This window comes from Salvia splendens, chromosome 16, assembly GCF_004379255.2.
Source record: "Salvia splendens isolate huo1 chromosome 16, SspV2, whole genome shotgun sequence".
Lineage (NCBI taxonomy): Eukaryota > Viridiplantae > Streptophyta > Magnoliopsida > Lamiales > Lamiaceae > Salvia > Salvia splendens.
The window spans coordinates 6,961,682-6,984,939 of NC_056047.1; the positions used below are offsets into that span (position 1 = coordinate 6,961,682).

At 41.4% G+C, this 23,258-nt stretch overlaps 1 protein-coding gene across 1 annotated transcript; it reads right to left on the minus strand.

Annotated features, from left to right (window-relative positions):
- Positions 1-1,170: 1,170 nt before the first annotated feature.
- LOC121769867 (myb-related protein 308-like) lies at positions 1,171-4,405 on the minus strand. The gene is made up of 3 exons (XM_042166632.1): positions 4,251-4,405; positions 3,992-4,121; positions 1,171-1,837 (listed from the first exon to the last, which is right to left on the minus strand). The coding sequence occupies exons 1-3, from the start codon at positions 4,381-4,383 to the stop codon at positions 1,246-1,248; spliced, it is 855 nt and encodes a 284-aa protein (XP_042022566.1). The 5' UTR covers positions 4,384-4,405; the 3' UTR covers positions 1,171-1,245.
- Positions 4,406-23,258: the final 18,853 nt, after the last annotated feature.

The following is a 23,258-nucleotide window of genomic DNA, read 5'->3' on the forward strand; positions in this document are numbered from 1 at the left end:
CTGATGATGTCGACCTCGCTCCGGCCGCTCCCCGCCGACCGCTCTTTCTGGAGGTAATACCCCTGGAACTTGTTAATTTCTTCGTTGGCTCGGTAGATGGCGTTGCGCACCATACTCTCGTTGCGCTCGATTGTTCCCTCCGGCCGGTTTTCATTGTACCGGCGACAGATGCGCCACCAAAAGTGATCGCCGGATTGGTTCGTGCCAACCTCCGGATCTTCGGAGATTGACAAATACGCCTTGAACAATTGCTCCATCTCCGCCGGCGAGTACGGTGTGCGGACACCGCGAGTAGGAGGAGTCGGAGTTTGGGAGGGGGCGGTCGACCTCACTCTAGGCTCGGGTGTCCACCCGTATCGCCCTTCGGGGGCATCTTGGTCGTCGATTGGGTATGGCCGGTAGCCACCCGGAACGCCCGAACTTTGGGTTTGAGGAGAGGCCGAATATTCTGTTTCCGGACTAGGAAACGGTTGTGAACCTAACCAATCGGGGTTCCAACCGTGGGAGCCCGGAGTGTGATCGCCTTGGCCGGACATTGTTATGTTGTATGTGTGGAAGAAATGGAGATGAGAGAATGTAGATGAGAATGGAAATGAGAGAATGTAGACGAGAATGGAAATGAGAGAATGCGGTGTGAATTTTTGGGTGTGAAAGTGGAGTATTTATAGATGAAAATGTCTATTTTTTGGGGGAAAAAATAAAAATAAATAAAAAGTGGTAGAAAACGGTAAAAACGGATATATTTTTTTTGGGAAGTGAAAAAATAGTTTTTTATTTTTAATCGGTTTTTTAATTAAAACTCGATTTTTTTAAAAAAATAATAAATAATTCAAAGGCAACGGCACGTCACCTGCTCGCTGTCATGGACGTGCTCGATGCATCGAGCAGTGCCGTGCCAGCGGTGGACGAGCTCTTCCGTGCCGCTGGCACGGACAGCGGACGCCATCCGTCCACCGTTGCAGATGCTCTGAAAGTATAAAAGGGGAAGCTACTGCCAATTTAATGAGAACATTTGATTAATTGTGCTCAAACTATTTGCCACATTTCCTAAAATAGTTACTTTTATTCTAATAATTGTCACTTCAATATTATTTTTTGTTATTTTTTATTAAATAGAAAAATCAATTTAATTTTAACAGTAGTGGTAAATAAATGAAACAAGTTAAATCATTGCCACATTGCAATCAGTCTTCTTTATTCAATATGATTGCATGAGAAAACCAATATCAGAGTTGATCAATTTAATTACCACACATGTCTAGTTTCTGATTGTATGCCCAAATCAGACGAGTCCCACAGATTGATGTCGCCTCCAGCACCGCTGTGATCCCACTGCATCACATGGTCGTCACCGAAAAACGAAACGATGGGTGACAAACAACCATACATGTCTATATCCGAGCCCCAGCCACCATCCCTCTCTTCACTCGTAGTCCTATTGCCTGTATTCGTCAATCTATCCCCATCGTTCTGACACCGGGCTGCCTCGTCATCTTCGTCTTGTAAGAAGTGGTTGAGCTGCATTAATATGTCATCATCTATTTCAATGAATGGCTCCAACAACTCCATCCCTTGTGTTGCGTCGTTTATGGGTGACACCATTAGTGCATTTGTACCACTGCTTGACACTGTCGTGGCATTCGAGCTCGGGGGCTGCTCGGATGCATTCTTGCTGTTGCGACCTTTGTTCTTAGCTATCTTGATTATGTCTTCCGGAGAGAGGGTGGCTTCACTAATGAACCTATATCGGTATATTGTCCTACTCAAATGAGAGTTCCAGTAGTTCTTGATCTCATTGTCTGTTCTTCCGGGTAGATGGCTTGCTATCACTGACCACCTACATACAACGCCCAATAAAAACTATCAACGTGCCACTTTCTAGTTCATAAATTATGTTGTTAAATGAAACAAAAGAATATTCAACATTTGTTTGTGTATAATAGAACTGAAACTACCGTATAAATCTTTATCATGATATTTTTCCCTTTTTTAACTTTTATTTCCTACTTTTGTGGGAAAAAGACAAATATGTACTAGAGTATAGAGGATGATAGTGCCACAACATAACAGCTGATTACTTTGAAGTCATGTACATTAGTGGCAGGGTATGAATTTATAAGTAAGAAAAATCATATTCTATCTAGTTTGATTATGGAAAGTCCCTAACTACTTTGAAAATTTTGAGTTTTTCACTTGTCGATATCCTAAGGACCTAAAGGATTCAATAAACATCTTCCCCTTTATTAAAAACATTAGCATGTAGACTTTTCAAAATGTATAGACTAGACTTTTATCAATCTTCAACTAAATCACTTTATTTGTACTCTTTTTGTCCCCAACAATAGATTTGCAATTGGATACTAGTTGTAATAAAATTGAATAAAAGGGCCTTGCTTTAAAAGTAGTGCTAGACTATATAATATATATGAACCTACCAAAATATCAAATGGTACTACCTAACGAAAAACAACCTTTTTTCTTAGAGTATCCATAGTGGTGCGGATGTCCCGGCGAACATCTCGACGGACTTCCCAAAAACACCTCCGGCCACGTCATAAGGACCTCCCACTGCACTGCCACGTCATAAGGACATCCCACTGCACAATGGCGGACATCTCCAAGGACATCCCAGCGGACATCAACAAAAAAATAAAAAATCGGGACATCCGCCGGGACGTCCGTCGTGGCACCGCAATGGCTGACGTCCCGACGGACGTCTTGAAAAACCGCGCATGTGCGGTGTCCGCAGCCGACCCTCCCTCGCCTATCCCTCGCCTAATGGCGGACGTCCCGCGTGAATGTCCGGCACACCGGTCCGACGTCCGGCGGGACATCCTCCATTATGGATGCTCTTATATTGGGTCGTCCACCACCAAAACTATTTTTTTTAAATGCAAAATATCAAATTTATGAATGTTATATATTTACATATTCTGACATAGTAATAAATACTATTATGAAATACTACATATTGATTGCACATGCATTTGGCATTTAATTAAAGGTCCGTACCTGCATTTTTTCAGCACTTTTATTGGGTGAACGTCGTCAGTAAGGGACTAGGGGCAAACATGAAATTTGGATTGGTGAAAGATTTTTTTAGGGAGGTTGGTGTTTTTATTGTAGTTTTTTTACCGTATGATTTCCTTGGACTGTATAATTGGTAGAGATGAATATTTAGGTATATCCTACTTCATTCCTTACAATAGGTTGGAATAGAATGTTACTAAAACTTGAGAAAATAGACTACAACAAAGATGTAGGTATATTTTTATACCTTAAAGGAAGATGCTCTAAAATTTTCCCCACCTTTCGTCCTTGTAAAAGGCTGAAACCCCAACCCCAAGGCCACCCACATCCCAGCCCGATAGGGTACGCAGTGGCCCGTTAAGGGAGGGCCGTGACTCACTGTCCTGCTAGAAGCTCACCTTCCAAGGCCACATACTTGTGCCTGAGAGAAGTTGCAATTACATGGCAGTGTGGGAATCGATCCTTGGCCATTCTTGCAACTGCGATGCCTATGTGGGCAATTTTCCCCACCTTTAATCTCTTTGGTACTCCTTATATAGTAATATAATGTAAAGAGTTAGTTATTTTGCCTTGGGATCATTCAAAACAAATACTAGTAGTGTTTACAATTGATTGGAATAAAATGTTACTACAACTTGTAAGCCTTCACCAAGCCAAGAGGTTGAGCTTTAAGAAAGTTCCATTTTTGCATACGTTGGCATTGAGTGCATTTTAGCCATCCATCTAGCCTTTCCCTATTGTAAGTCTTAATGCGTGGCTAGTACATGCGTTATGAGATGCAATCAGTGACTTGACGCAATAAATTTTGTTAGTAAGAGTTCTTTTCTAAGCATCAGTTCAGTAAGTCAAAGGAAAAAAACAATTGGTAGGAACTTAAGCTCGTACGTGGTCTGCGCAACACGAAACATCGTACGAAGATAGATCGACTGTAAGAAATGAAGAAGGCAAGAATGAGGTTTACCTATTCCCCAAAGACTTGTGCAGCTTGACAATGGTCTCCTCTTCTTGTTGAGTGAATTTCCCTCTCTTCACATCTGCTCTCAAGTAGTTAATCCATCTCAGTCTACAACTCTTCCCACATCTCAACAAACCTTAATTTATTTCACATCACACAAAAAACAAACAAACAAACATTAATACATCTAATCTGGTCGTTACTTTACTAAGACACTCTCTAAATCAACAAATCCAATAATATCCCAAGAGAGAGAGAGAGAGACCTGCATTCTTGGGTAGTGATCTCCAAGAGCCTTCCCCATTGGCCTTGATGTACTTAACCAATTTATCATCTTCTTCAGCACTCCATTTTCCTCTATTCAACCCGATTTTTTCGCAACAAGGAGTTCTCCCCATCTCTCTCTCTCTCGTCCTCGTCCTCGTCCTCCTCCTCCTCCTCCTCCTCCTCCTCCTCCTCCTCCTCCTATATTGCAGGGCACTGTAACTGCCAATTTATAATGGAGTAGGTGAACTTCCAAACTACTACCTTTGTCCCCGATTAATTGTCACTCTTTGACCGGACACAGGTTTTAAGAAATGTAAAGCAAAGTTAGTTGAAAAAGTTAGTGGAACGTGAGACTCATTTTTTTATATTGGTTTTATAATAAAATGTGAGTGAAGTGAGTTAGTGTAATGTGGGACCTACTTACCATTTATGATAAAAATAAATCGTTAGTAACAATTATTGAGGGACAGACCGAAATGGAAAAGAGCGAGTATCGAATCATGTATAAAGAGCTCTGTGTTGGCGTGTATCGAATCATGTATATATATATCAGGATTTTTGTTGGCGTGTATCGAATCATAGTATATATCAGGATTTTTGTTGTTCATGTGATGGCGTGTATCGAATCATGTATAAAGAGCTGTGTGTTGCCTCGTCTTGTCTATTCCTACTGGTGATGCACAAAATGTGTATATTTGATACCACACCATATTCTCAATTGGCATAGCCCTAATTAAAGAGGCATTTTTTAGTTACGAAATCAAAACCGATGATAGGAAAATTGGATTTTTTACATGCCTCTGATTTGTTGTAGTGAAATGTAACATAAAATTTGATATGTTGGATTTCATATAATTATATTAAGAGGAACACCTTTTAGGTCCACAAATTTTGTCAAAGTATCATTTTAGGTCTGTGAACTTTGAAAATATCATTTTAGGTCCGTTAACTACAAGTTAATATCATTTGAGGTATTTTGAACCTTTTCCAGACGAAAATGCCCATAAGGCCTTCAAAGGGCAATTTGGACAATTCTTTCGCCACTCATCTTGCGTCAAACACCTAGAGTCCAACAAATTTTTTTTACTACTATTTAATTCATTTACCATCCAAATTGAATTTAAATATAATTAAAATTTGCCGTAAAAATAGTACTATGTGTTAATTTTTCAATTATTAGATGACCAATTATATAGGAACAATGAATTGAGACTTGATACTTTATTTGATTTTTTCAATCTAAACTGCATTTTAAGAAGTTACTATAGGTGATTTGTGAATTATATTTTGTTTATTTGTCTTGAAATTAGATAGCTATTAATTTGGATTGTCATTCGGAGTATTATTTATATGAATTTCAGAATGGAGATCAATTACCATCCAAATTGAATTTAATTATAAAAAATTACCGTTAAAAATTGTTGGACTATAGGCTTCTGGCGTAAGATGAGTGGCGAAAGAATTGTCCAAATTGCCATTTGAAGACCTTAAGAGCATTTTCGTCCAGAAAAAGTTCAAAATACTTCAAATGATATTAACTTGTAATTGACGGATCTAAAATGATATTTTCAAAGTTCACGTACCTAAAATGATACTTTGACAAATTTCGTGGACCTAAAAAAATGTTCCCTCTTATATTAAATATCGTCATTATTGTGCATAATATGTCATGAAACACAGAGAATATGTAACATATTCAAATTTAACATACTAGTACTTACTATAGTTTGTTGTACTGGTACAACAACACTATCCTAAAGTAGATAAAATTGAATAGATATAAATCTACAACGGTGACATTGTTTTATTGCTTTTTTTAAAAATAGATTACCAATAATATTTTCAATTTACTCCACTAATGATAGTGACTTCAAACTCCCAAATTATTAGTCACATGCAGTCATTGAGCCAAAATTTTAATGGTCGACCCCAAACTGCAGTTAAATTTTGTCAAGTATTTTTAGTATTAGCCGTTCGTTAACGGCGCTGAAACAATTTCGCTGGAATTGTCAAGTATGCAAAATCCCAAAACTGTTAATGTTTGTTGATGGATCCGCGAATTTTTGATGTTAGTAAATGCTGGTAGAGAATGAAGATTATGACACAAAGAATTTACGTGGTTCGATTTACTGAAGTAAATCTACGTCCACGGGAAGAAGGGAGGGCAAGATTGTATTGCTTGATCTGGGATTACAGCTTACAACACAGACTTGCTATATCGTATTTTATCTCTAGAGAGCTTAACCCTTTTCTATCTGATCTAAGTTCTATTTATACAATGAACTAAGGTCGTGGTTTGCAGCCCCACTAACAAGATCGTGGGTGAGCAATAACTGCTCAATAACTGCTTCGTACCACTAAATAGATCGTGGGTATAGCGGAGGTCGTGGAGGCCTTTCATGAGTCCACTAACTCCTAGTTCGGTCGAATGCTGAGACCGAACTGCTGGACTTTACCGATCAGCTCTTGCCGATCTGAGAGGAGAGCTTGACTGGTCGGCTTTTACCGAGCTGTAGGCTGAGTCCGAACTCTTTGGTCGTGCCGAACTCTTTGGTGCCGAACAGATACTCTTTCTTGGGCTCTGGGCTGATGGGCCGTCACTGTTATTGGGCTTGCCATTAGGGTTTAGTTCGTACCCCATCACTACCCCCCCCCGAAAAGCGAAGTGAATCACTTCGGCGAGGTGAGTCACTTCGGCATTCTGGATAATGGTAAGGGGGAGGCTGACGTCAGGGGACGTGCCTCGCGCGTGCCTGCATTAAATGCGACAGTAAAATCCGGCCGTTGAATCCTGAAAAGGTGGGATTCGAAACGGCGCAACGATCTCGAAATCTTTCCCGAATCTGATAAATATGCTCTTTCTTCCTCATTTGAACACCTTTGCTGTTGCGTCTTCTATACTCTCTCTTTCTCAAGAAATTTTCTTCCGCTTTCAAGAGCTTCTTCAGACTTTCTTCACCTTCAAAAAGTAAGAAAAATGTCTTCTTCTTCTTCGGAGTCGGGTAGCGGTAGGAAAGGGGATAAGGGGTCTTCTGGCCGGAAAGAGTCCGGGGAGAAGACCGTAGAGTATTTCCATAGTATTTTGAGTAAGGATACTGTGATATCCCTACCCGAAAAATACTTTTTTCCTGGGGGGAAGGCGGTGGTACCTGACGGTGATCATAGGGCTGACTCCCCGCCGGAGGGGTACGCCACCGTGTACGAGGCCTGCTTAGAATGCGGGCTTCGTTTCCCCCTCCCTTCTGCCTTTATAGATTTACTAGATTTTTTTCAGCTTCCTTTAGGCCAAGTGACTCCGAACTCTTGGAGGCACTTGTCGGCCTTCGCTGCCGAACTCCGTAGGTTAGGAAGGGATTTGTCTTTGAAGGCGATCCTTAAATTCTTTCAATTTAAGAGGAAGGGGTCTTGGTTTTACTTGATCCCTTTACAGCCCTTTAGGGCCTTTTGTAAAACGAAGTGGCCGAAGTGGCAAAATCGCTTCTTCTACTATGATAGGACCGCGGCTCCTAGTTTTCCCTGGAGAGGGCCGGAGTCCGTTATCCGTCATCCTCGGCCTGAACCGTTGGACGAGCTCGATGGCGAGCTCAACAAGATTCCCATAGTTAGGAAACAATACACGGAGTCTGAGCTCGTCAAGGGCGACGTCGTGTTCGACATCTCGTCTTCGGACGAAGAGGCCGAGGGTGAGGATTTCTCTTTATCTTTATGCTCTACTGCTTTAACGAAGAAAATCTGACTTTGCTTTCTTGCTTTTTGGCAGTGTACATGCTGAGTAAGGCTAGCCGCAAATCTTCGGAGTCCAAGGAGCCGGAGAGGCCGAAAACCACCAGCTCGGCGTCTGATGCCGAGAGGACTCCGAAAAGGCAAAAAACCTCTTCGGATCCGAAGAAGCCGGAGTCGACTTCGGCAAAGGGGAAGGGGAAGGCCCAGAAGCCCCCGAGAGCGCCAGAGAAAGATGTGGTCTTGGCGCCTCCTTCGGAACATATCTGTGAGCCGTTTTTATGGCCCACGGACTTCGCCGAGGTGAATTCTCTTCTTGATTTTCTGGCCTTGCTTTTTTCCTGTATTTTTTGTGGCCCCTTTGTTGACTTTTTTCTTTATCCATTTTCAGAGGAACGATATGCTCTCCAAGCTCGTCGCCGTCGAACTCTCCAAAGCGTCCAATGACTATGCTGAGATGCAGAGGAAATTGGCGGCTGCTTGTCATCGGGCCGAACAGGCTGAGGCTAACTTTGAGAAGGCCAGAGCTGCTAGGATTTCGGCCCAGGATGAAGCTCAGTTTGCCAAAAACCAGCTCGTCATCCAGCGGGAGCAGACGAAACGGAGGGATGCTGCTGCCGTGGTTGCCCAAGGGGAGGCTCTCCGTGTTTACACGGAGAAACTCTTTTTGAGCAGCCAGTTCTCGGCCTTTGTCGGTAGTCTGGTAAGGCTAATTGCCGATAAGGGCGAGCAGGGGGCCGACGTCGTGCTGCCTCTGTACAGCCGAGAGATAGCAGCTCGGCTTCAGAATCTGCCGCTCCTTGAGGAGCTCGCTTCATCCTCGGTCCTGCTTTCTGCAGACCGAGTCCGGAGTTGTCGAGCTGATCGGGACGAGAACCTGGAGGCTATCTTTGCCTCCGTGGGACCCGTTTCACCCGCTTCGACTTACAACGGAGAGGGTGAGGCCGAGCCGCTGGAGCTGGAGGCCGAAGTCGAGCGGGCCGGGCATCCGGAGAAGGAAGCCGATCAGGAGGCGGAGGCGAGGCCGGCAGGAGGCGAGGCCGAGGCTGAGGTAGCTCAGGAGAAAGAAGCTGAACCAGACCAAGGAGCCGGAGACGAAGCTGGCGGAGTATGATTTCGTCTCCCTTCTCTTAGTCTAGTTTCTTCCTTGTAAAATGGCCTTGAAGCCCTCCTAGTGTAAAAAATTTTCCTTGTGAATGAAAAATTCTCTACACTTGTCTTCGTATAGCTTTTCGTACTCGCCTTTATTCCTGTTGTATTTTACTATCTGCTCGGTACAGCTGCCGAACTAATATAGCTGCTTTGTACTCAAGGAGATGGAGATACTTCACTGGAAACGGTTGTACTCTTCGGCTTTAGACGAAGCTGAGAAAAGAGCTATAGCCGATCAGACGAAGAATGACGAGCTTCTGGCTCGTTTAATGAAGCTGGAGGCCGATAATAAGGACTTAGAGTCCGATAAGAAGGATCTGGAGGCCGAGCTGAATACGACCATTGCTGAGAGGACTGCGTACGAGGATTACATCCGTGTGCGCGGGGGAGTGACCATACCAGATGTTCAGAGTCGAGTTGACGAACTGTGGGAGGAATATCATGTACTCCGGAGGAACAATGCGCTGGAGAGCTCGGCTTGCCAACAAGTTGTGACATCACTGCGGCGTTGGGCTTCTCGGTACAACATTGTTCTTTCTCGGCGCCCCTCCATAGAAAGATTCCTTCGGCATATCGTGCCAACAGATGCTCGCACTCCAGATCAAACCTCTGGTTCCCCTGTTCAAAATCCTACTCCTAGTCAACAACGAACTCCGGAACAGCCGGAAACGTCAAGACGAGAACGGGCTCAGGAGCAACCGGAATCGTCAAGACAGGGACGGACTGAAATTCGCCGAGGAGTTGTGACTATGAGCGAGCAAGATCAGCAGATGCTTATTGCAGAGACTCTTCATCGCCGAGGTGTTAGGACTTCTCGGGCTCGGGGAAGAGGCGTTGGGTCGAGGATAGCATCTCGTCGACCTGCTTATTCTTCATCTGCTCGGAACAACCGAACTCGGCTTCCAGAGGATTTTGCAGATAGGTGGCTTAACTTCAGCAACCCTGGACAGTAGAATAGTCCTTTGTAATAGCGTAACGCCATTTTGTAGGGTAGCGGAGTTGTATGCCGAACAAGATTTGAAAAAATGAAATTTTGTTTTCGCTTCTAACACTGTATTTACAGCTTAGCGAAAAAATTTCATCGTACTTGTCCTCGGTCTCATGAAGTAAACTTCTTTGACCGAACTTGGTCTTTGGTCTGATGAAATAAACATCTTTGACCGGACTCGTCTTTGGTCTGATGAAATAAACATCTTTGACCGGACTCGTCTTTGGTCTGATGAAATAAACATCTTTGACCGGACTCGTCTTTGGTCTGATGAAATAAACATCTTTGACCGGACTCGTCTTTGGTCTGATGAAATAAACATCTTTGACCGGACTCGTCTTTGGTCTGATGAAATAAACATCTTTGACCGGACTCGTCTTTGGTCTGATGAAATAAACATCTTTGACCGGACTCGTCTTTGGTCTGATGAAATAAACATCTTTGACCGGACTCGTCTTTGGTCTGATGAAATAAACATCTTTGACCGGACTCGTCTTTGTGTTCTAACTTGGCAATTTTTGTCGCCGGGATCGAACTTTCCCTTGTCCTAATTCGGCGAGTTTTATCGCGTGGATCGGACTTTCCCAGTTAACCGAAGTGGTCTTATGCAGTAAACCTCTTTGACTAGACGTGGTCGTCCCCGGTCTTATGAGGTAAACTTCTTTGACCGAACTTGGTCATCCTAATTCGGCGAGGTTTATCGCGTGGATCGGACTTTCCCTTATTGCAGTTCGTTTCAGACGAAGTGCTTATTTCTTAAGCCGAATTGTGGTCTTGTATCTTCCTGAGAAGCTTGGACTCACAATCGTTGGCTTATTGCAGTTCGTTTCAGACGAAGTGCTTGTTAAGCTGAATTGCGGTCTTGTATCCTCCTTGGAAGCTTGGACTCACAATCGTTGGCTTATTGCAGTTCGTTTCAGACGGACTGCTTGTTAAGCTGAATTGTGGTCTTATATCCTCCTTAGAAGCTTGGACTCACAATAGTCTTTAATAATCGATCTAAAAAGGGGATCAGTCTTTAAAGAACGATATACCTTGGTACCATTTGTAAGAGACGACAAGCACATAGAGACAAAACACATAGGGAAAAAATGAAAAAGACGAAAGAAAAAAAACTTTAAACTTTTTATAAAACGACAAGTAAAAGGTACAAGTAAAAACAAACAAATAAAAACATGTACCCCTATGACCGAACTAGACACAAGACAGACTGACCGGACTTTGTCTCTTACAAGTGGAACTTCTTGAGGTTGGAGACGTGCCATGTTCGGGGTACTTGTTCTCCTGACATGTGAGTCAATTTATAAGACCCTTTGCCGAGGACTTCTGACACCCGATACGGACCCTCCCATGTGGGCTCGAGTTTGCCCAGCTTTTCTGCTCGGCTTACTTCGTTGTTTCTCAAGACGAGATCTCCCACTTGAAATTGAAGCTTTTTCACCCTTTGGTTATAATACCGGGCTACTTGCTCCTTATACTTGGCTGCTTTTATGCACGCCAATTCTCTTCTTTCTTCGGCGAGATCTAGTTCTGCTCTCAGTCCGTCGTCATTCATTTCTGAGGAGAAGTTTAGAGTTCGGGGACTGGGTACGCCGATCTCCACCGGAATTACGGCTTCAGTGCCATACACCAGACTATACGGAGTTTCACCGTTGGAGGTTTTGGGTGTAGTTCGGTAGGACCATAGGACTTGAGGGAGATTTTCTACCCATTGTCCTTTGGCTTGTTCTAACCGAGCTTTTAACCCTTTCACCAGAATCCGGTTCGTTACTTCCGTTTGTCCGTTTGCTTGGGGATGGGAGACCGAAGTGAACCGCTGTTGAATGTTCAGCTCTTGGCACCAATTCTTGAACGTCTTGTCGGTGAACTGAGTCCCATTATCCGAGATGAGGATGTGGGGTATGCCAAATCGGCACACTATGTTCCTCCAGACGAAGTCCAATGCCTTTGAGCTCGTTATCGTAGCTAATGGTTCAGCCTCCACCCACTTCGTGAAGTAGTCCACGGCAACGATAAGGAATTTCATTTGCCGAGGAGCTTGAGGAAGTGGTCCCACTATGTCTATGCCCCATTGCATGAAAGGCCAAGGGCTTTGCATAGTGTATAGATCGGTCTGCGGCATCCTTGGGACATTTGCATGAATTTGGCACTTCGTACACTTCTTGACGAGCTGCACTGCCTCTTGTACCATGGTTGGCCAATAATATCCCCATCTCAGAACTTTTTTAGCTAAAGCTCTGGCTCCGATGTGGCTACCGCACGATCCTTCATGAACTTCTCTGAGGATGTAGTCCGTCTCTTCTGGTCCTACGCACCGTAATAACGGCTGGAGGTAAGACTTTCTAAAGAGGACTCCTTCATGAAGTTCGTACCGAAGTGCTCGGCACGTGATCTTCCGAGCTTCTCTCTTATCCTCGGGCAATTGTCCTTGATCCAGATACTGCAAGATCGGCGTCATCCAGTTCGGCGAGCTGGATACTGAATGTACCTCGGCTTCATCAATGCTTCGATGCATCAATTCTTCCGCCTTTGAGCTCGGATCTGAGGCCAACTTACTTAAGGTATCTGCTCGGCTATTTTCCGCTCTGGGAATGCGGATTATCCGAAAATAGGAGAAACTTCGGCTGATGCTTTGCGCTTTGTCCAAATACTTCTTCATTCTCTCGTCACGAGCTTCACTTGTACCCAACATGTGGTTTACTATGACTTGTGAATCACAATGGACTTTGAGAGATTTGACGAGCAGACTTTGCGCTAGCTGGAGTCCGGCCAGGAGGGCTTCGTACTCGGCTTCATTATTAGTAGTGGGGAATAGGAACCGAAGTGAGTAGGTTACCTCGTGTCCGTCGGGAGCGACAAGTAAAATACCAGCTCCACTTCCCATCTTGTTTGAAGCTCCATCTACGAATCCGCTCCAGCAGTCCGGCGGCTCTACTTCGGATTCCAAGGGCTGTGCTAGTTCGGCATTGGCAGAATTCTTCTGTTCGGCAATAACAGGAATTGCTTGATCGAACTTTGCTTCTGCAAGAAAATCTGCCAAGGCTTGTCCCTTGATGGCTTTCCGAGGTAGATATTCAATTGTGTGCTCTCCCAACTCTATAGCCCACTTGGCGATTCTGCCTGATGCTTCTGGTTTGGTCAACACTTGCCGAAGTGGCAGATCAGTTAAGACGCATACCTTGTGAGCATAGAAGTATGGCCGCAGTCTCCTTGCTGCATTTACTAATGCCAGAGCAATCTTTTCCAGTGGTTGATACCTGGTTTCTGGACCTCTTAATGCTCGGCTTGTAAAATAGATGGGAAGCTGCTTTAGGCCTTCTTCTCGTACAAGCACCGCGCTGATGGTTTGATCCGATGCCGCTAAGTATAAGAATATTACTTCGGCTTCGGTTGGAGCAGAGAGAATAGGAAGCTCGGCTAGATAACTTTTGAGCTCGTCAAAGGCCTTTTTCTGCTCGGCTCCCCACTCGAACTTTGGTGCCTTTTTCAACACCTTGAAGAACGGCAGTTGCTTTTCGGCTGCTTGGGAAAGGAATCGATTCAGTGCGGCTAGACATCCGGTTAGCCTTTGCACGTCATGTATGGACTTCGGCATTGCCATGTTCTGAACGACTTGAACTTTTGAGGGGTTTGCCTTGAGTCCGTCCTTTGAAACCCAACAACCCAGAAACTTTCCCGAATCTACCAAAAAGGTACACTTTTGGGGATTAAGTTTGAGGTTGGCTTTCTTGAGCACGTTGAGAGTGGACTTGAGGTTGTGCTCGTACTCCGAAGTGCTTTTGCTTTTGACGACTATATCGTCAACATACACTTCGACCTCCTTTCCAATCAGGTGCCGAAAAAGCTTGTCTACCATCCTTTGATAAGTGGCTCCGGCATTCTTTAAACCGAATGGCATCTTTTTATAAGCGAAAATGCCGAAATCAGTAATGAAGGCCGTTTTTGAAGCGTCAATCTCATCCATTAAAACTTGATGGTATCCTTTGTACAGATCAAGAAAACAAAAAATTTCAAAGCCTATCAAAGCTTCTACTTTTTTATCTATGTTCGGAAGGGGATAGCAATCTTTGGGACAGTGCTTATTTAGATCGGTGAAATCTATGCACATCCGCCATCCTCCTTCCTTTTTCTTGATCATGACAGGATTGGCCACCCACGAAGGATACTTCACTTCGAATAACACATCCGCCTTCAATAATTGACGGACTTCGTCATGGATGACTTGACTTCGTTCTGCCGCAAAGAGTCTTTGCTTCTGTTTTATCGGCCGGACTGAAGGATCAATATTTAACCGATGAGTGATTACCTCGGGGGGCACTCCGGTCATGTCCAACGGAGACCATGCAAAGACGTCTTTATACTCCTTGAGGAGCTGGATGGTTTTTTCCCGAAGTAGGGGCGTTCCCGCGAAGCCGATCTTGACCGTTCTGGATGGATCGTCTTCGTACAGCTGAACTGTCATCGAGTTCGGCTCCGGTATGACTTCGGTCATCGCCTCTGACTCCGGCTGCTGTGATTGCTATGCTTGGTGGTGCCGATCTGACTGCTCGGCACTTCTAAGCGCAATTTGCAGACATTCCTTTGCTCTCTTTTGGTCACCTCGGATGACCGCTATCCCTCCTTTAGTAGGGATCTTGATGGTGAGGTGATAGGTGGAGCAAACGGCCCGAACTGTGTTGAGCCAGTCTCTTCCCAGGATGACGTTGTACGGGGACCGAGCTTTCACCACGAAAAACTCAATCATCGTACTGGAGCTAGTAGGCGCTTTCCCCACCGTGATCGGAAGGCTGATAATACCTTCAGGGCGGGTGTCCTCCTGGGTGAAGCTCTTCAGGGGAAGCGGAGCCGGACTGAGCCGAGCTGGGTCCACTTCTAGTTTGTCGAAGCACTCTTTAAAAAGAATGCTAACCGACGCTCCTGTATCCACAAACACCCTGTGGATCAGTTTGTTTGCCACTCCGGCTTGGATGACAATGGCGTCTTGGTGAGGAGAGATGGCCGGGACGGGATCAGCAGCCGAGAACGTAATCACTTCGTCCTGCTTCAGCCTTTTATGCGTTGGCTCCTCTCGATTGGAGCCTCTGCGCTCTGACTTTAGGGACGACTTGGTCTTCCCGGCAGGGAGCGCGTCAATAGTCTGGATTACTCCATCATATTGCGGCTCGTCATCGTCTTCGGGATCCGGCTGCCTTTTCGGATCCTGAGGAGCGCAGTTCGCACCACTCTGCTTTTTATTCTTCTTTGGCTGCTTGCTTCGGTATTTTTTCAATGTCCCTGCCTTCACAAGAACATCGATACCTGCAGCCAAGTTTCTGCACTCCTCAGTATCGTGACCGTGGTCTTGATGGTAGGAGCAGTAGCTATCCTGTGGTCGGCGCGCGGCTGATTTCGTCATCCGCTTTGGCTTTTCGAATAGGTCAGAGTGCAGTTCGAAAATTTCCGCTCTCGGCTTGTTCAGCGGTACGAACTGAGCGGGCGGCTTCTCGGGATTGAGACGAGGTCCCAATCTGTCTTGCACCGGAGCCCTTTGAATTCTTTCAAATGGAGTCCGGCGAGGATGCCCCTGATCGCTATGATCGGGCTTCCTTCTGTCTCCTCGGGACGATGAGCTGTCTAACGACCGTTTGCGACGGTCTGCCTCATCGGCCCGGGAGTACTGGTCCGCAATGTCCCACATTTCCTGAGCTGTCTGCGGACCGCACTCAACGAGCTTCCTGTAGAGAGCTCCAGGCAGGATTCCATTTTGGAATGCCGAAATGACAAGCAGATCGTTGAGATCGTCTACTTGCAGGCATTCCTTGTGGAATCTTGTCATAAAGTCGCTGATTTTTTCGTCGCGACCTTGACGAATGGAAAGCAGCTGAGCCGAAGTGATTCGGGCTTCCGCTTTCTGAAAAAACCTCCTGTGGAAGGCATCCATTAGATCTCGGTAAGATCTGATGCTGCCTTGTGGGAGGCTATCGAACCACCTTCTCGCGTTCCCGATGAGCAGCTCGGGAAACAGCTTGCACATGTGGACCTCGTTGAGACCCTGGTTCGCCATGTTATATTGATAGCGCCCCAAGAAATCGTGAGGGTCCACGAGCCCGTCGTAAGTCATCGACGGAGTTCGGTAGTTCTGTGGTAGGGGAGTTCGGGTGATGTCGTCCGAGAACGGAGTCTTCAGTGCTCCGTACACGGCGAATCCGATATCTCGTCGGTATGGAGGAGATTGAGTTCTCCTGTGATTCCGGTACCGAGGAGGAACAGGAATATGTCGGGGTTGAGGACTCTTCTTCCTGGAAGCCACGGCACTACTGCGGTAGTGACTTTCTTGTGCGGAGGGAGAAGGAGAATCCGCCGTTTTCGTCTCCGGCTGCTTTTGGCTTTTTCGCAGGAAGGTTAAGAATTCCTCCTGCTTCGCCTCCAAAAACTGCTTGACAGCCTCATTCAAATCGGGCTGCTGGGAAGACTCAGTGGGACGATTTTTGGAGCGGCTTGTTCCTTCGCCATGAGAACTGGTGGTGGATTTATCCCTAGGCTGTTTTCCAGACCTGTGGGATGGATTGGCTTCCTCCTGGTTCTCACGGGCAGGAATACGGGTACTCTGCGATCTGGTATGCATTTTTTGGGTGGAAAAAATGGATCAAAAATTCGCTTTATCACAAATTTTGTTCTCTGTTCCCACAGACGGCGCCAGTGATGGATCCGCGAATTTTTGATGTTAGTAAATGCTGGTAGAGAATGAAGATTATGACACAAAGAATTTACGTGGTTCGATTTACTGAAGTAAATCTACGTCCACGGGAAGAAGGGAGGGCAAGATTGTATTGCTTGATCTGGGATTACAGCTTACAACACAGACTTGCTATATCGTATTTTATCTCTAGAGAGCTTAACCCTTTTCTATCTGATCTAAGTTCTATTTATACAATGAACTAAGGTCGTGGTTTGCAGCCCCACTAACAAGATCGTGGGTGAGCAATAACTGCTCAATAACTGCTTCGTACCACTAAATAGATCGTGGGTATAGCGGAGGTCGTGGAGGCCTTTCATGAGTCCACTAACTCCTAGTTCGGTCGAATGCTGAGACCGAACTGCTGGACTTTACCGATCAGCTCTTGCCGATCTGAGAGGAGAGCTTGACTGGTCGGCTTTTACCGAGCTGTAGGCTGAGTCCGAACTCTTTGGTCGTGCCGAACTCTTTGGTGCCGAACAGATACTCTTTCTTGGGCTCTGGGCTGATGGGCCGTCACTGTTATTGGGCTTGCCATTAGGGTTTAGTTCGTACCCCATCACTTGTGATTTCTAAAACCAAGTTTTAAGTTCGTGGAAAAATCCAAAATTCGGCCAAAGTTCATGATTTAGCGACCAATTGTCAATAATATAACATAAACTAAATGAAAATTTTCAACAACTTCTCTCTTACTTTTTTCTCTTCTCTCTTACTAATAATATGGACCTCAAATTCCACTAACACTATTTCTTTCTTACTTTTTTCCCTTCTCTCTTACTTTACTAATTTCACATTAAAACTCATGTCATTCATAATGTGTCCTATTTTTTAGTAACCGAGGAAGTATTATTTGGAAGATAAATTAAAATTAGAATTACAAAATTCTTTAAATCAAAATCGTAAGCTCGATTAGTGTCAATATGTTGTACATCAAAATTTTAATTTGTTGCATGTTATAGTGAATGAAGCTAAGAACTCTAATAATTAGAAAGAAAAAAGATTTTTTATTTTTATTTTATAGGTTTAAAATACTACACAGAAGGGTTAAAAATATGTGATTATTTTTTTAATAGACGTTCGATGTAATGTTCCAAAAATTAACTGATTAAAGGATAAAGTAGATGAGAAAAAAAAGTAAAATTTTAAAGAAATTCCCGCAAATCAAAACATTACTGGTACTATATATAATAGTGGACAGACCAAAATGAACACTCCATAAAGAAAGAGTATTATATTATAGTACTCCATCCGTCCCAACTAAGTTGAGCCTTATACCTCTTTGGGATGTCCCAACAAAGTTGAGTCATTTCATTTTTTAGCAAAAAAAACAAAACATTCATTCACTCTTATTTTAGTATCTACTTTACTCTCCTTTTATGTTTCCTACTTTATTCATTTCTCCTACTTTTCAACACAATTTCTTAATCTCCGTGCCTAAAAGATAGTATGACTCAACTTAGTTGTGATGGATGAAGTAGTACATTTCTATAATTTTATTAAAGCATTAAAAATTTTAGTATTTTTAAAATTGTATATTTTCGTTATTTTTTATTTTAAAATAAATTGATGAAATTAATAAACCTTTTCTAATGCTTTTCATTCTTTTATTACTCCAATTTTTAAGCACATAACAAGATATTTTATGTGGATTTTACGGAAATAAAGTGATAAATCATAAACGTGTCGGTCAAATGTGGGTCCCAGCCTCTCTAGCCTTCGATATCTTTCACATATAATATTCCATAATCAAAGTCATCCTTGTTTAAGATGTTGGAATGATTAATACTCCTATATACTACAAAATGTGTACTCTATATAATAACTACGAATTATACAACTTCAACATACTATTAAACTTGAAATGACTAACAAATTATAAATATTTGGATAGCTCTGATACACAATGCATGAGTGGGAATCATTTAAAACAATATTTGATTAAATTTTGAGAAGAAAAAACGAGCACCTATAATATAAGGCTCTATTTATAATTATTACAACACTAATTTATGCTCAAACAAACATGTCATAATAATTAAAAATACTACTCCTTCCGTTCACGAAAAATAGTCATATTTTAAATAGTCATATTTTGTCATTTAGGATATGCAAAAAAAATAAAAAAAATAGTACTACCATTGAAAAAATAAAACTAATATTTTATCCATGTTTTCTCCTTTCGTTTCTTACTTTCTCTCTTTTACTTACCAATTTCTCCTTAAAACTCTTGTCGTCCACAAATAAGATAATTTCGGAGGGAGTATATTAGAGGCGAAAATATAACATCTCATGAAATATTTTCTATATAAAAGTTCTATAATGTTAATAAACAGGTTTTAAATCAAAGTTAGACAAATTCAAATGAACTTGTTACTACTTTTTATATATTCTATACATTTAATAACAATAAATTTAAAATATTGACATCGGGTAATAAATTATAAAAACAGTTAGCTAAACGATTTAGACAATATTTAAATCAAAACATTAAATAAGAATTAAATACAAAATAAACTATAATACATTCAATTTACCAAAAGCATTGATAATTCATGACTCAACCTATATATAGATCTATTATAATAATAATAATAATAATAATAATAATAATAATAATAATAATAATATATAAGGGCAATTAAATAGGAGCCTATTCGATGAATAGCTTAATGGTTCATCCCTATAACTAAAAGAATAATCTAACAACATTGTCGGAAAAAAAATTAGAACTACACTAAATAACAACAAATAATAAACCTGAAATTATACAAAAAATCCTCTGTTCTTTAAGTACATCACCGAACCTCAAAACAACAAATCACACGGTCAACACTATAAACTGATAGACATTGATTTTAACTTCATGAGCGGTAGTTTCGTAAAATGAATGCAACAAATTTTGATAACCGAATAAATTGTGGAAGACTATATATCATTGATAGGTATGAAATGGTTCAGTGCTTTCAACCTTTCTTCCTATGATAAGAATAAAAATATCAAGCTACAACTAAAATTGTGACTAACGGCTGATTGCCTTTAAATTTAATTAATTTGATCACATTAAGAATCACTCATTGCATTAATTTCTTGAAATTTTGAAACATTTACAATGATAATATAAATTGTGATAAGAACAAAAATACCAAGCTTGAGAATGTGTGGATAGTATGTTTCAAAATATCATATTTATAGGCCAAAAAATAGTCACGAGACTCCTCTATATTTATACTATTCATAATGATATTTATGCACATTTAATATTATGATTGATAGGTGACACTACATATTCATTAATAATATTTAATTTTATTTAATCATTATGAAAGTTAAATTTTTGAATAATTGTAAATGTTTCAACTTTCAAGCATACAATTTATATTATCATTGTAAACGTTTCAAAATTTCAAGAAATTAATGCAATGAATGATTCTTAATGTGATCAAATTAAGTAAATTAATTAATGTGATCAAAATAGTAAATTTAGTCACAATGTTAGTTTTATCATGGAGAATGTGAAAGCTTTTAGAGGAGTCTCATGACTATTTTTTTGAAACATTGTATGCTTGAAAGTTGAAACATTTACTACGATAATATAAATTGTATACTTGAAAGTTGAAACATTTACAATAATGCAAAATTGAACGTTCATAATGATTAAATAAAATTAAATATTATTAATGAATATGTAGTGTCACCAATCAATCATAATATTAAATGTATATAAATATCACTATAAATAGTAGTATAAATATAACAACCTTTCATTTTCTATATTAATTATGAAGTATTTTACAAATATTAAAATTTATACCCATAACTTATAAATATTTCAATATAAGGCCAAAACTCGTCTTTTATATATGGATAGATTAAACCAGTCTATGAACTATTACATCACACATATTTCTAGTAAATAAACATAATCCAAGACCTATTGCTCACAAAAACACTTGCAGACAAAAGTGTTTGGTCCATCAATAACCTCTAAATTCTTTCCAACCGTTAATGGTCCCATTTTCATATATAAGTGTAGTAAATAAAATTTAAGGTGACGTACTTATCTTATTTTTATTTATTGATAAATAGTGGAATTAAAAAAGTTACATAATCGAAAACAAGTCCTGATCATCAAGGGGATCAAAGGGTTCTATGCTATTTTTTTCAATTAGATTATGCTTGAGTTGCCTATGTTAGTCTTTATCGTAAGTTGATTCAAGACAAGCTGCTACTTTCTAAAATTTCTTAGTTTGGGCGTCACTAGCAGTCCAAGTAAATGAACTAGTAGTGTCCTTGTGTGCCCAGTTAGGCGCATTGGTTCCTTCATCCAATAATCAATCATACGTGATATCGACTTGCACGTCCTCCAACCACATATGATTGCGAACCATGCTCGTAGCACACCAAAAACAAGTTTAATTAATTCATGTTTTTTTGCTGACTCCTGCTTTGGGCGAAACGAGTTCTTTTCAGTTCTGCTGAAAATAAAAAGGTCTTGATGAAGTAGGTGCGCACTTGGGAGAGCTGCCCCACGAGATAGTACGTAGCTGCGGGTATACACTGCCGTCTAACGGGAATTTTTTTCACTCCCAGTTCATGTAGTATATCCTGCCAAGCATGTCGGAAAAAGTCGTGTCGTTCCCCTTGCACATTCAATTCAAGCATTATAGCCTAGAGCTCTCAGCGACTTGCAAGTACTCGTGAATATATCAGAATCCCCTCCAGTTGTGAATTGGTGGATATAGCCTACATATATTAATATTATCTTGTCTAATTGGATTATTGTATAACTAATTGTTTAGCATCTGTAAAAGGGGCGAGCTTATATAATAAATGAAAAACTATACATGTTTCACATAAAATATACATGAAAGGCCCCCCACCAAAAAAAAAATCTGTTGATTATGGTGTGGTTCCTATCGTAGAATTAATAGAGTTGCCAAAACGCAACAACCGATGTTTGGATGCCAGTGTTTGATAGTTCAAGTATTTATAAGGACAACTCGCAAATAGAAACCGTAATAAGATAAGGAAGATCCAATTTTTCAACTTTCCCCATAAATGGGGCAAACAAAACAATAAAGAGAGCGAAATTAAAATATACTAGCAATTATTTTGTGGATGGGATCTTATAACAACTTGTCGGTCATTTGCAACCAAAACTGTCTTCCAAGTTAATTTTTTTTATCAAAGTCGGGAATTTACTGTCAAAATTCACGATGAGGCAAAGTCAAAACAACATCAATCTTACGTTAAAAGATGTGAACTAGCAAATAATAAAAATTCACTAGCTAACAAACAATTAAACATCAACATCACCCAACAATATTAGATCTATAGAGATATCGATTATGTAGACCGATCCAAAAGCACACATATAACAAACAATACTATAATTAGCAAATAAAAGGAGAAACAACAAACATATATAGTCCTAAATTCTGTAAATTCTTAATCTTCAAAGGAAACAATAAAAACGTGATTTTTATTTTCATGAAGCAAATTAGCACGTCCTAATAATAAGTAACGATATAGTGAGATGAGATGTGGACCTAGACACCTAGTTATATGACACATGTGGCAATTTTGTGTAATTTGTTCACCGTACAGGTTGAAATTAATTAAAATTTTGAGGTCACATATTGAAAGAGGGCAGTACTTATAGTCAGCTGTTAATTGAAATTTTATAACCGATAAAATCACAGCTCGATTAACCCATAGGATGAAACAATTGGCCCGAAATTCACTGGGCTGACCCGATTGACATCGCTAGTCTATATTCATCAAATTAGTAATTGCTAGAATACAAACATCCATGCATATTGGGCAAAGAAGAGTTGATGGGCTTAACTCCACTCCAGCACCAACATTTCTTTTTCCACAATTTTATTTTATTTGTTTCTCTACACTTTCCTAATACTCCATTACATTAATATAGTGTATGAATTTAAACAGGATACTAATTAAATATGCACTTTTTTTTATTAAATAACCAAATTAATTTAATAAATAAGCGTTGCCACATACGCTTTTGTATTCAATAGCAATATACAGAGTTGATCATTTTCATAGCCACAGATTTGTAGTTTCTGATTCTATGCTAAAATAAAAAATAGAGATCGCCTCCAACACCACCGCTGAGATCCCACTGCATCATGTCATGTCGTCGTCATCGAAACAAGCATGCATATATAAATCCGAGCTCCAGCCACTCGTAGTCCTATTGTCCGTGTTGGTCAATCTGTCTTCATCGTAGTTCTGACACTCGTCATCGTCGTCTTGTAAAAAGTGGTTGAGCCGCACTAAGAGCATCTCCAATAACCGGCGTCACCACCGCGACGCCGATTTTTCGCCGAACCATTGGAACCGGCGTCGGCGAAATCGGCGTCAAAATCGGCGTCGCCATGCCGATTCCCGCGCTGACGCCGGTTCCG

Excerpts from the sequence above, each read along its gene's own strand:
- LOC121769867 (XM_042166632.1), bottom strand. The coding sequence starts at position 4,383 with ATGGGGAGAACTCCTTGTTGCGAAAAAATCGGGTTGAATAGAGGAAAA. Across the intron at positions 4,122-4,250 it reads ATCACTACCCAAGAATGCAG|GTTTGTTGAGATGTGGGAAG; the intron begins GTCTCTCTCTCT and ends AAATAAATTAAG. Across the intron at positions 1,838-3,991 it reads CACAAGTCTTTGGGGAATAG|GTGGTCAGTGATAGCAAGCC; the intron begins GTAAACCTCATT and ends CGTTGTATGTAG.